The sequence below is a fragment of the Pinus tabuliformis genome, chromosome 5_1 (genome assembly GCF_031772625.1).
Source record: "Pinus tabuliformis cultivar Carrire ecotype Pingquan chromosome 5_1, CPIR1, whole genome shotgun sequence".
NCBI lineage: Eukaryota > Viridiplantae > Streptophyta > Pinopsida > Pinales > Pinaceae > Pinus > Pinus tabuliformis.
Window position 1 is genome coordinate 822,539,953 of NC_142305.1, and position 14,269 is coordinate 822,554,221.

General features: G+C 39.5%; 1 protein-coding gene across 4 annotated transcripts in view; it reads right to left on the reverse strand.

Annotated features, from left to right (window-relative positions):
• ITPK4 (inositol 1,3,4-trisphosphate 5/6-kinase 4) overlaps positions 1–14,269 on the reverse strand; it is a 415,945-nt gene that overhangs the window by 303,789 nt on the left and 97,887 nt on the right. For all 4 annotated transcript variants that reach the window (XM_089432987.1, XM_089432986.1, XM_089432985.1 and 1 more), the window contains 3 exons: positions 2,740–2,831; positions 2,350–2,418; positions 2,035–2,237 (listed from right to left, as the gene is read on the reverse strand). In XM_089432987.1, the coding sequence (XP_089289113.1) occupies positions 2,035–2,237; positions 2,350–2,418; positions 2,740–2,831 (364 nt within the window). The remainder of the gene's footprint in view (positions 1–2,034; positions 2,238–2,349; positions 2,419–2,739; positions 2,832–14,269) is intronic.

The following is a 14,269-nucleotide window of genomic DNA, read 5'->3' on the forward strand; positions in this document are numbered from 1 at the left end:
CTACAAAATTACAATAATACAAAATGAAAAACTCACCCAATTTAGGGCCACTTGAAACAAAACTTTGAGAAGCCATGAATGCTGCAAAATTAGGAAATGAAAAAGTCACCCGACTAGCTGCTGCCCACGCTCTTCCTCTTGCTGCCCACACCCTTCCTCTTGCTGCCCACGCTCCAAAACACAAATAAACTCCTTTTTTCTGCTATAGGAAGCTCTTCTTACAAAACAATGTGTGAGAAATGAATGAATGAAGTCCCTTTTTAAAGAAAAGAAGAGGATCATAGGGTTTCTAGAGAATTCTATTCTTTTAATTTTCTAGAGAATTCCATTTGTAAATTTTTTTATTAAATTTAGCTAACAGCCTCATAAAAATTGGTTTATTAGTGTGTTTTGGTGTTAAATGGGGCCCACGCCCTTTTGCCACTCCTTGAGATAGCTGAAAAAGGCCAAAATAAAATTTAATTTTTCCTTTTCGGTCACCAAAACTCTGCCTGTACTGGCCAAAACACCGCCGGTCCTACCATACGGCGTTTCGAAATTGGGAAACGTCGTATAGTACGGCCAGCGGCGTTTCGGCCCCATTTCAAGTCCGTTTCTGCGTTTCGGGTCGTCCCTGGTAGTGGTACGCCACCATTTTTGGTGTTTCCTGCAATATAGCCTTAAGGACTATAGGGAAACTCTAAATGTGCATTCACTATATTTAATTTATCCCCACACAAGAATAATAGTGAGGGTTTTAAAAGTGGATGTTGTAGCCATCCCCCCTTACTCCATCAAGGTTTTTTCAATGAAATTTAGCCCTAGAATACTCCATTAAACCCGAGTAGGATAAGCCACTAATCATTCCTATGATCATCCATAATTTCTATTAAATTTCATCTTCTCTCTCCCATTCCTAGACATCTAGGGTTAGCCACTAGGGTTTCGAGGGCAGATTTATGCATAAAAGTGAATTTTGGTAGGATGTTTTTCATCCATAAATCACATAAAGGAAAAATATAACAAGGTGCATGGTTAATCTTCCTTAATTAGCACTGATGTCATTCCTCTTTTTCTATTTATGCATACCTAACAGCCATATGAATTAATTTCCTAACCTAACCCTAGTCTCTACTGGAACACCTTTGTTCCCTTTTTGTTGATTATCATTAGAAGGCCTTTTCCTTGGCTACAATATGACATTGTGCACCTTCTTTATTGCATATCAATCAAACCCTTACTTGAAGCAGCCTTATATTTGGTGTAGGCGTAGAGTATTGAACCTTGGTATAGAACATCTAGGTCTTTCTAGGCTTTACTGGTATTCTGGGCCATATTATAGACCTCTCATACATCACCTTATGCCATGGCATTAGAATACCCTTTAAGTGATCTAGGGAAGCCTACTAAAGAGCAGGATAAAGGTTGTTGAGGTGACAGTGGCAACCCCTTCTCTTGTTGCCATAAGGTCTGGCCCCACCCAATGAAGCTTTGCACTGGACCAGCTAGATTTGCGGCAATATGGACCATTGTCCATGATGTGAATCATCAAAGAAAACCTCCTTTAGTTACCCCTAGAAGTGAGGGGTAACACAGCCCATGGGGTTGACAACATAGGTTGAAAATTAACCAAGAGCTATTGCCGACTGCACTATGCAAACAATGTTCATTGCATCGGACCTTCAATTGTCCAGAAGAAAATGACACTGCCAAGAACATCCTTGAAATTGCAACAGGAAGATGAAGTTCTACACTAAAAATTAATCCCAGCATGTCATACTCTGACTAAGTAGTTTCCTGTTTCTGCCTGAACTCATAAAAGACATTTCATAGAACAAAATACAAAATCTGTGGTGTCCAGATCTAGTTTAACAAATGGATATAATGATTCTGTTTACTTAAATAAAGTTATAATCTGACAAACAATCACCATTTTCACCACTAAACTTTTACACTATGAAATAGCCTCTAAACATCTATCGTGTAGATAAATGTTCAAGAGATCTTTTTAGCACTGAAATGCCACAGAAAGCAAAGGGGCAACAAAATTATTACCTCTCCAACTGTTGCATCCCTTCAGAGAATGTAACCCCTTTAGAGATGCTCAACAACTGACCCTCATCAACACTGGAAATCTCATCAGTCGCTTTGTGAAGAACTACATCAACTGTCTGTAACTGGGGTATTAGTGGCAGATCAAGATCCATCGAAATGAATGTCAACCCATTGCCAGTTGGCATTGTAGGGAATGCACCTCTCTGCCAAAAAACGGCCAAACTTTCAGTGCTATAAAGGAAAAAATAGAAACCAGGTAAAAATAATTTATTGGGGTAATACTAACTGGCTAAGCAATCTAAATTTGTAACGAACCTTGAGAAAATCCTTTTCTCGAGTCCACTTCATAACATATCCAACTGTAATGATGGAATCTCCCAAAGCCTGTAAATGGACAAGGAATTCAGGATATTTTGCAGTAATATTTTGTAACTTCAAAGAGACAAGTCATTGTACTAGTATGTATTCCATTTACAAGTAAAAAGAAAATAATGAGTGCATCTCTTCATAGTAAAAATCACAAGGTACTTTGTCACACTAAACCTTAAAAGTCCTTCAAAGAGTTTCTAACTGTTTCAACAGATACAATTGGATAACAGTAAAGGTATATACCCTTCCACTTTTGCTTTAATTTTTGTAAATATTTTCTGTAAATATAACATGTATTTTGCGAAAAAAAAGTGTAAGTTTGTAACTACTAATAACCATTTTGTTCAGGCGAGATAGAGTAATAAGTAAATCTTGCAGCTTCTGAATTGTTGTTACACCAGACATGTCTGAAACAGTATTTTCCAAACCTGCCAAAACAAAAGAAACATAAATCATGTCACAAATTACAAAATGCTTTTCTAATGGTCCAGATTGCGGGGAAACTTTCCTGATCTTGAATGATTTTTAATGCATGTACAACATCTATCTTATATCAAGCAGGAAAGGACAGCTATGAGTTGCAAAAATACATGAAGAAAGAAGGGGAAGTGAGGGAAGAAAAGAATGCTCATTTTAAGAGAACTGCTCATAAAAAGTTGTGGCAGTAAAGACTGGTGATGAGCCAGTTGGTGGAGCCTTTAACCAACTCTATGCAGCTACTAACATTGGCTTAAAAGTTCAACTAGGCAGATGATCTTGTACTACTTCCAAACGAATTACAAGAAGTTTCTAGAAAACATGGCTTCCAAGCCAGTCCTAATGTGGAAATACTCCATAGCAAAAATTAATAAAAGCTGGTTATCATAGTGAAGTTATCAAAAGTATGGTTCCAAGTTGTCATAACAGGTAAAGGAGTAAAACTGGCCTGGAAAAAACATTTCAAAATTTTAGGATCTCAGGATTATTCAGATTGGAGTGTTTACATGTAAAGTCCCTGAGCAACTGCTGACTGAAATGTGTATGGGGTTTTCTTGCACGTTGAGGGTTTTGGTATCTTTTGTTGTGTTTTTGGATTGATGTTGTTGAGTGATTGTTTTGGCAATTTACTTTTTTATTTGCATGCATAAAAAATATGCTTCAACCACAGAACCAAATTACAGAACTAATAAATAAAACTGTTAAACTTTACTGCCAGCAATGAATTGAAGAAAACATGCCTGAGAGAGACTAAGGTATGAAGCTTCCAGCCTGATCTCAGATGAGCACCACCTTCCGACACAGTTCACACTTCAGTTCTGATACTAGTCATCAGGCGCCTTGGGACACTTTTTATATGGTTATTGTGATCCTTGTCACGCACTGGCCCGAGTTGCAAATGCTGCTCCTGAACCTAGCAGAGATCTGTTTCCTCAACACCTGCTGACCCCCTTCTACTCATTCTTCGACTCTAACATGCACTTAGTGATTCATGCAAACAATGGAAATGAACTGCTTCCTGAGAATGTTGATAGTGCCCCGTTTGCTGAGTGATTTACGATGGTATACGCAGCCTGGCAGAGCCCAATCTGCATGCAATGACTCACGTTGGCTCATGCAAGTTCCACCTAGCTCGGCATATACTCGCATTCAATTGGTCCAGGGCCTGATATTCCTCTCATTGGCCCGCCGTCACTCGCTTTTTTAGCTGATGCAGTCGGCCTGGCTCCTACCTCTGTTACGTATCCTCCCACAGCAGCCCAATCTACCTCTGGTGGCTCGCTAGCTCCCTTCCCAATAAATACAATCTGTCTGGCTGCTACAGCAATCATAGATCTCACACCAGGCAGCCTGATCCACCCCCTGACTTGCTTCTGAATCGCTGCAGCCTGTGGATATCCTCAGATGTACCTACAGGGACGTAATCAACCAGAGCGGCTCCTTTATACTCCCTCACATGCAACACAGCATACGACTCTTCTCTTGGTTACTCAGATCACCCCAATCAGCATGGTTGCAGCCTTCAAGTGGCTTGAGCCATCCCCCTATACATTCTACATTCGGCTATTCCCCTAGCACACGTTCAATCAAGCATGCGCAATCAACTCCACATGTCTAACACATTCAATCATCCGTTTACATTCATCCGAGCCTCCCAGTCAAGTAGGAACTTGCATAGGTCAAGCAAGGTTCTCCAGCTGTACTCAACCCTGTCAATACCAGAACGATCCACCTGAACACCCTCGATCTGTGTGATGGAAGATGGGTCCCCAAGGGACGTAAATCTGTCACAATGAGATTCTTGACAATCTTGCTCCTTTCACGATTAAATCTAATGAGAGATCCGAGTGATCCCTCCTTTGATCCAGTTAGGGTGGATGATCATCCACCGAAACTAGATTTGCTTCCAAGGATTTTCATCCGAGGAAGAAATGAGATGCTACGCTGTTCGATCCAATCTCCAAGAAGGCCAATGCATAATGATGAGAGGAAAATCCCATTTTTCTCTTTTAATTTTTCTTTTTCCTCAATTTCTTGCCTTTCCTCCAATTTGAATTTATTTCCCTCTCTTTTTAATTTCTATTTTATTTTCTAATATTTTCCTCCATCACTTTTATTAGTCACCTTATACATCACTTTATAAAGTTGTTTATTTATTAAGTGACCCCCTTTTTATTAATGACCTATTGCAACTCTAGCCCACGGGAGTCGAAAATGAGCTAATGAGACATCCGTCTACCGATCATTTGACAGGGGAAATTACAATCCTCCCTCCCCAAAGATTGATTGTCCTCAAGCAATGCCATCACACCCTAGTACTCCATAAACTAGACCCAACCAAACAGAAAATGATATCAGGGTCCCAAACCAGCCTAAAAAATGTGAAGCATTGTCTACTCAGCTCACTGTTTGGCAAGGAATTGACATAAGAGGCCTCCAAAACACTGTCAATGAGTAAAGCAACTCAATACTGCAATATCTTGTTCAATCCCTCAAAGAACTGCTCAACTAGGGTACCAATCCCATGCACCCCAGGAGTAAACTCCTGAAATTAACAATCGACCCTTGCAGAAAAAGATCCCAGCCTCCATGACATCCCCAAGTCGAGAATAGCCTCCTCCGGCTAAACATACTGCCACCAAAGTGAAGCACTGCAAAACCTGAATGAATCACCGAAACGCGAAATGCTCCCCTCAAAGATGAAGCCCAATGGAAAATCTAAGTGACTTTCCCCTATAAGTATCCACTCATCCCTATCAGTTCTTGGACTGCCAAGCCCTATAATCCCAGGGTCCCATGCTAATCTCAAAAAGAAACCACCATGCTGACATTGTGCCACTCTAGTCCTAATTGCCTGCCCATTGTACTCAAACTGGGTTGTCCTCTCTTGGAACCCCATGCCAAAATATCTATAAGTGTCGAACCCACAACCCTGAAACATACCCTACCAAGGCATCTTAGCAAAGCCAGAGTCTGCTAGTCCACAGTTAGACTCAATCCTGAATAACGGAAGGGAGAACTTGTCTTGCCACAAAGAGCAAATCTCAGCAATCTCTCTCATGAGGATCCAAGAATGAAGTAGACCAATCATTGTCACAACCCTGTCCATCTAGAAGTGAAGCAATCTAACAACCCAACAAATCCCTAGGTCCCATAGCCTAATTGAGAGTCCACCACTTCCAATCCCTATTGACTATTGTTTTGACATATTGATAATCGTTGGATCCATTTGAGCCATGTCTCTAATCCCTATATGCTACCAGTTGTTGGAACCCAGATACTAGGAATCAACTCTGTGCATGTTAATTTGTCCTATGTCTGCCCAACCATAGAAAATTATGCTATCCCTACTCTCGACAATGTACTCAAATAACGCTTGGAGTCTAGACACCCTCCTGTAAAATAGCTTTGTCATCTGGGTTACCTCAAGCTCATACAAGCCCTCGGGGTGTCCTCCCAAGGGTGTATCATGCGTCACCCTCATGATCATCTCCCTTAGTATGGATTCAAGGGTAGAACATCCTTTGTAGTAGATCATGCCATTCCCATATCTATACCTGTCACCCTGAGCACTGATCACATACCCAAAATAAAAAAATCTCGATCATGACTATAACATACCATTTCTCATCCAACTGCCTCTAGTGATAATCCAATCAAAGATTAGTCTTCGAGGAACACGCTACTCCAAGATGCTCATCCTCCCACTCATTAATCTTGGGTAGACCAACTTCAACGATATGTTCGGAGTCCCTATCAGGAGGTCTCCCTGGAGGGAATGCTCCAAAAACCCACAGTGCAGCATTGTACACCTCTGCATACCACTACACACTATTGGTCATCTTGTATCATCCTACACCCTGTAGATACCACTATATCAATCTCACTACTGGTGTTAATTGTACCTAGATCCTAGATGGATATATCCTCGTGTTAAATGTTGAATTTTGTAGCTATGGTCGGTCTTCATAATTAACATTTTAGCCCTTGATGTATATGTAATAATAAATACTAGACATATTCTTCATGTCAGTTTCAAAAAGAACAAAAAATTGAAATTTAATTATGGAATTCTTCCCTCCAAATGTAGAGTTGACTCCAGCCTACTTAAGTCGGCCCCACCCAACAGTCACACCTCTTGGGGACACCTTTGTTCACTATATAAAGGAAAATTTCTAAGGCAAAGAAGGACAAAATTCTGAGGCACAGAAAGGCTGAATTTCTGAGCATATCAGGGTTTCAAGACCGAGATCTCTGAGTGAAGAAGAAGGCAGAAATTCGGCCCTAAACAGAGCTGAGCAAGTTGAGTTTATTGGGAAAATTAATGAATTGACACGAGGGTTGACTGACCAGGTTTGACCAAAGCTATATTGCTAGTCAGTTTGAATTTGTATCTGACTAGAAGAATTAGATGTATCTCTATTGATCTTAATAATTTCTCTAAGGAAAAGGGTTGGGTTTTTCCCTATGTGGGTTTTCCCAGGGTAAATTCCTATGTATCTTGTTTGGATGTCTCTTTATGATCCTATTGGCATTTTGTTTCTACTGTTGAGATCTTTTGTGTGTTAATTTTTGGCAACTCAGTGACAAATTCCAATCATGGGACTAGATTCCTCTTTTGAGAGGACCAATTTTGACTATTGAAGCGCTCATTTTGGACAAGGCAAAGTGTATTTTTGAAGAAAATCCCACATGTGCACAAAAGGTCAGGTCGGCCCAAAATAGAAATTGGACACCCATGGATGGCTATAAATACAAGTGACCTCAACCTCATTTGGACATCATCATTATGATCATTCTTCATCTTTCTTTGGTTTGGCTCCCACAGGTCTGAGATGGTTCGTGAAAATTTCGCCCGCACAGGTCCAAGATTGTAGGGTCCGAAGCTCGCACATGTGCTAAGGTTTTGGTTTCCAACCGCAGGCATGACACTAGCAGTTCTTTGTCACAACTACAAGCATGCAAGCCTATGCATACGATTGAAGGGTTTCAGTCGCACGCACAACACTCTCTCCGTGCAGTTGGGACCTAGGGTTTGGTTTTAAGTTGATCGAAGTTTTCGACAGTTGACCGCAGATAGTGACAATTGATCATATTCTTCTGAATCGAGGTTTTGAGTATTAGCATTGTTAGGTTCATCTCATGGATGATGTTTAGTTGACTTTGTTGGATTGTTTATGGTTGAAGATATGGATCATTATACTCTCTCTTTATTGAATCATTCAACGACAAACTAATAAGAAGAAGAATTTGAAAGGGGTTTTCCCCGTAGTGGGTTTTGCCCTGGTCTTCGACTAATTGGTGTTTCTATGTGTGAATGTTTTTCTTCTATTGTTCCTTTATGTTCTGTTGCATTAATGATGATGTTGTTCTTTCTATATAATTGCATATGCTGTTGAGTAGTGTTGTAAATCTGAATATTGTTATGATGTTGTGGGGTGAATTCTATATGTAAATGATGAAACGTAATTATCTAAAGCAAAGAACAATATGCCCTAAGAAAAATTAACATGGTATCAGAGTTGGGTTGAAGAAAAGTCATTGAGATCACCCCTAAGAAGACACCTTTGATGGAAGCAAGGGTTGATGGAGAAGACCTAAAAGAATGCTAAGGGTTTGAAGGAAACCCTAGGTATTTTGGTTATTAGGGTTTGATGGATATCATGAGATTACAGTTTGAAAGAAACCTTGGTTGATGACAAAGGTTTGAGATAAGCAATCTAGAAACCCTAGCATGATCAAGTTCTACCTCTTGTGACATTAATGACACTTGAAGGTTGGTTCAAGAGGGAGATGAACACTTCTCATTGAGAGATAAGTACCATTTAGATTTATGTTATTTCTTCATTAAATTTATCTTTTTGCTTATACTTATGTATGTTTGAGTATTTTCTAACCTCTTGATGAAATGTGATAAGTGGATCCTTCCTGAGGATCATCTGAGATACAGGAAAAGATGGCTAGTGCTGGAAGAGGAGCTACAGTTTACCATGTCAAGTAACTGATGCAAAGTGCAAAGGTACATGAATACTACAAGGTATGTAAGTTGCAATATTGGATGGAAGGTAAGCCCTGAGGTATGACAAGAATATGAAATTTAGTTTGGTTTATGGTACATGTAATATATATTGGTGCTCTTGATATTTGGCAAGCATCTTTCACATGATAGATTTCATATAGAAGGCTAGCACATTGTTTTTGATATATGGTAGCTTGATACTTGAGATAAGCATGACGAAAGTGTGACAATAAGATTGATTCTCTTGTTGATCTTGGTAAAGTTTAGTACATATGACATGTGGTAGAATTAGAAGCCCTGACTTGATTATTATGATCCTTGAAGTATGAAGATACTCTTATATGACACTAACCCTTAATGAATGCTTGATGATATGATGATGACTTATTATGATATATGTCTGAGAGCCTAAGATAATTTGTGATCTGACAATTTTGTTGTAGCATGACAATATTATGATAGACAAGTTGATTGTGATGATTGAAAAGGCTTCTCATTCAGAATAAGAAATTTTTCATAAAATCCCTACACCTATTATCATTTGTGTTAAATGTATAGAAGATTTTTTATTGTTAAAGTAAGATTTTTGGACATAAATAGACTAATATCTGATGTTGTTGGCTTGCATCAAGTTCTGGTCTGAGAAGAGAGGGTTTCTCTTAAGTTTAAGCCCCAACCACACAGAAGAAGGCTTATGAGTGCAGTTGTAAGCCTCTCAACCGCACAGAAGAAGTCCTATGAGTACGGTTGTGCCTGTAGGTCACAAAAGTTGAAGCTTTATGCATGAAATCAGGAATGCACCAAGAGTATACAGACCTACAGACATGGAGCAGATGATGGAAGAGTTCTATGAGCAAGGACATTTCTAAGGACTTCATAATGTTTGACTTATTATAGAGAATATGAATGACTTGGCTTATCTTGTGTTTGCAAGGGTCTGTAGTATGCAATGATTTTTATTCTAAATGAATGGATGGCAGAAACTCATATGACTTATCCATGGTGTATGCATTTACATTTAGTAATAGAAATAATTATGATCATGTGGATGGCTTGATGAAGTTTGATATTGCTGTAAGGTTTGGTTGATTTGATTGCACAATATTGATTTGTTTGAAGTTAGGTATATTGGTTTGGTTAGTGTTAAGATTGCAGAAAACATTGCATGGTTTGAATGAAGCTCCCCAAACCTGGGATGTTCACATTAATAGTTACTTGGTGAAGCTTAGAAACAGTTCTGATCCAAACCTCAAAAGTTGGTCCAAGGTATGCCTTTGGTTTTGGTTTTATATGCTGGCGATTTATTCTTGACAGGTAGAGAGCCTCTGATGATCAAGCATAAGAGGGAGTTGACCACTGAGTTCGAGATGAAAGATATTCCAGAAATATGAGACTGCACAGATACACTAACAATTGGAAGAGCGCATTGAGTACATTGTTTCTAGCATGGCTAGCTATGGGGAAGTTTGGTTAAGGAAGCTCCATGGAGAGTTGTTTATGACAGTGATATATTGCGATAACAGAAGTGGAATTCGATTAACAAAGAATCTTGTATGTAGCTGGGACAAAGATATCTTCATAGATTGAGACAGTGTTGTTGTATAAGACAAGCTTAGGCTTGTGGTTGCTGCCTCTGTGAGAGGGAGGATGAATAAGGTATCCCTTTTGTGACATATTTTTTGCTCTAAAATAAGGTTTGATTTTGATGTCCTACAAAGGGCTGCTGCTCGTGGTGATGTTTGAGGCAACTCTTTATTGAGTTGGTTAGTTGGTACCAGATGTGAGCACATTGATATGTTTCTGATCTACAGAGAGCAGCATGGATTGATGGATGTGACCCTTTGGAATTAGGGTCTGGGTTGATCGAGGACACTGAGTCGGCTCTCCCCCCTTGTCTGAGCTCCCAGGGTGAGGAATTGAGATGTAGGGCTCCTAGGGTTGAGGGATCTTTGGAAAATAGGGTATCACCCTTATTTGTTACCCATAGGGTCGAAGATGTTGCTCCCCTATCTTGGTCTATGCAGAGTATATCCTAGTTGGCATCTATCTTTTCCACCCATCTAGCCAATGGGTGTTGGTTGTTTGAGTTATGCGTGATCCTTACTATTTATGGTAAGTGGCATCTCGCTCAAGCTAGAGATGCAGGTGTCTACCACCGACTCTTAAAGGTCATGTTGGGAAGATCGGGAGAGGTTTCCCGAGTTGTAGCATTGGTTCCCTGCTGGCAGAGTTTCTCGGGTCGTAGCATTAGCTCCCCGCTGACAGAGTTTCCCAAGTTGTAGCATTGGCTCCCCACTGGCAGAGTTTTCCGGTTCACAGCATTGGCTCCCAGCTAGCAGAGTTTCCCGGGTCATAGCATTAGCTCCCCGCTGGTAGAGTTTCCCGGGTCATAACACTGGCTCCCCGCTAGCAGAGTTTCCCGGGTCATAGCATTGGCTCCCCGATCGATAAAGGGTGGTAGATTAAGCTCCCCTCTGATGTCAAACTCTTCTTTTAGATTCGAGAATGTTCAACATATGAGCAGAGACAACCAAGAGATAAGGAGGGATAAGTAGAGATGAACCAAGATGAGTAGTGATAACATTTGATGACGAGATACTTGAGATGGGACATGCTATGATGACAGGATTGGAATTTCTCCCTAGCTGAGAGGGAGTGTTAATTTTTGGCAGCTCAGTGACAAATTCCAATCATGGGACTAGATTCCTCTTTTCAAGAGGACCAATTTTGACTATTGAAGCGCTCAATTTGGACAAGGGAAAGTGTATTTTTTAAGAAAAGCCCATATGTGCACAAAAGGTCAGGTCAGCCAAAAAGTGAAATTTGACACCCATGGATGGTTATAAATACAAGTGACCTCAACCTCATTTGGACATCATCATTATGCAAGTTCATCTTTCTTTGGTTTGGCTCACACAGGTTTGAGATTGCAAGGTCTGAAGCTCGCACGTGTATTAGGGTTTTGGTTTTTTACTGCAAGCACGACACGCACGTGTGCCTATGCGTGCGGTTGAAGGGTTTCAGCGGCACGCACGACACTCTCTCTATGGTTGGGACCTAGGGTTTGGTTTTTCAGTGGACCGAAGTTTTCGGCAGCTAACCACAGACAGTGACAGTTGATCATAGGCTTCTGAATCAGGGATTTGAGTATTAGCATTGTTGGGTTCATTTCATGGATGTTGTTTAGTTGATTTTGTTGGATAGCTTTATGGTTAAAGATATGGACTATTGTACACACTCTTTACCAATGTTCCACCAAGACTTCGGGACTGGGAGACGCGGCTGCGGGGAGACGTACAAGGGGGACGTGTGGGAGTACCCTCAAATTTTAGGGAAATTTATGGGGGACAGAGAGATGTCAGGGCATATAATTTTTTTCTTTATATATATTTCAAATTCATATTCAATAATGAAAGCATAAATACAATGATACATACATAATTGAATTAAATAATGAAATACATTGATCCATACTCATCATCCTTACTAATACATACATGATTCATCAATAGAATAAGAGATTCAATAATGAAATACTCTGATCCATATTCATCATTCATTATTCACCATTCTAGAATCTACATTGATTTAAAAAGTAAATTCATCATTCATCATTCTAGATTCTAAATTGATTTAAAATTAAATTCATCATTCATCATTCTAGAATCTAATTAGTACTAAGCAAAATAGACTATAATAGATACTAAAATCTGAAGAATAGAATAGTAAATTGATATAACTAAAACTCAAAAATAGTGGAGTGATAAGTCTAAAAGTCACTCTAAAGTAGACAGAGGGCTTGCTGCTCTTCATTAAATACTAATTCCATACCCTTGTACATGAAAAAATGCAATGGAAACATTGCAATCCATTGAATCCTGAATTCCTGAAATTCTATTAAGTCTGCTAGATTTTGAGTGAGATCTAAAATTCTACTTTCTCCATATCCAATGAGGTCGTAACCACTCTCAAACATCCTAAGTCATTTCATGGCAATGTTAAAAATTTAAGTAAAAGAATGAAAATGAAAGATAAAAGTAAATGTCACTTATGTCATTTTTACTTTAAGAATTTAACATTACCATGAAATGCATAGCATTAGTAGGACAATATGGTCAAATACTAGGTTTCCCCTGTCATAAATCATTGTTTACAAGCAAATTTATGGGGGGATGCCCTTTTGGGGAGTCGCGTCCCCCACACTGGGGAAACGTCCATGCCAATAAAAACTTTGATATTTCAAGTGAACTTTATCCTTGGATTCACTTTGACCATCTCATTTTCACATTGGAAAAAATGGAATGTTGTCTCTTAAACTGTATGTAATACTATGAGGATCATCCCTTTTGCACTTCAACACTATTATTTGCAATATTCCAAAAACAGACTTGCACCTTCGAGAAGGCATCAATGTACAGATTTGAAAATTTATCTAGAGCTTCCTTGCCTATCTTGAAAAATACTTGAAACAGGATGGCGATCTTTAGACAAGCCAATCTGATCTTGTCCACTATTTGGAATGATCCAATGTTGAACTAATGACTCATCAGAAGGTAATTCACTATCTTCTACTGTTGAACTAGGATGCAAACAAGTCTCATTTACTGGCCGAGGTGGCATCTCTCTCAAGAACCATAATACAACAGCATATGGGATTGTTGAACCTGGAATTCTGGGAACATCACTTAATTCCACCTACAAGGTGGCAGGACAACCAACTCTGATACCACTGTAAAGTCCCTGGCCGACTCTGTTCACTGTAATGTGTATGGGGTTTTCTTGTAGGATGAGGGTTTTGGTACCTTTTGTTGTGTTTTTGGATTTATGTTGTTGAGTGATTGTTTTGGCAATTTATTTTTTTAATTGCATGCATAAAAAATATGCGTCACCCACAGAACCAAATTACAGAACTAATAAATAAAATTGTTAAACTTTATTGCCAGCAATGAATTGAAGAAAACATGCCTAAGACAGACTGAGGTATCAAGGTGCTAGCCTGATCTTGGATGAGGACCACCTTCCGACACAGTTCACACTTCAATTCCGATATTAATCACCAAGCACCTTGGGACACTTTCTATATGGTTATTGTGATCCTTGACACACGTTGGCCTGAGTTGCAAATGTTGCCCTTGAACCTATCAAAGATATGTTTCCTCAAAACCTGTTGAACCCTTCTACTCATTGCTTCGACTCTTCCATGCACTCAGTGATTCATTGACAATGGAAATGAAATGCTTCCTAAGAATGTTTACACTGCCCTGTTTGTTGAATGATTTACCACGGTATATGTAGCCTAACAGACCCTTATCTGCATGCAATGACTCACGTTGGCTCACACAAGTTTCTCCCAGCTCGGCATATACTCGC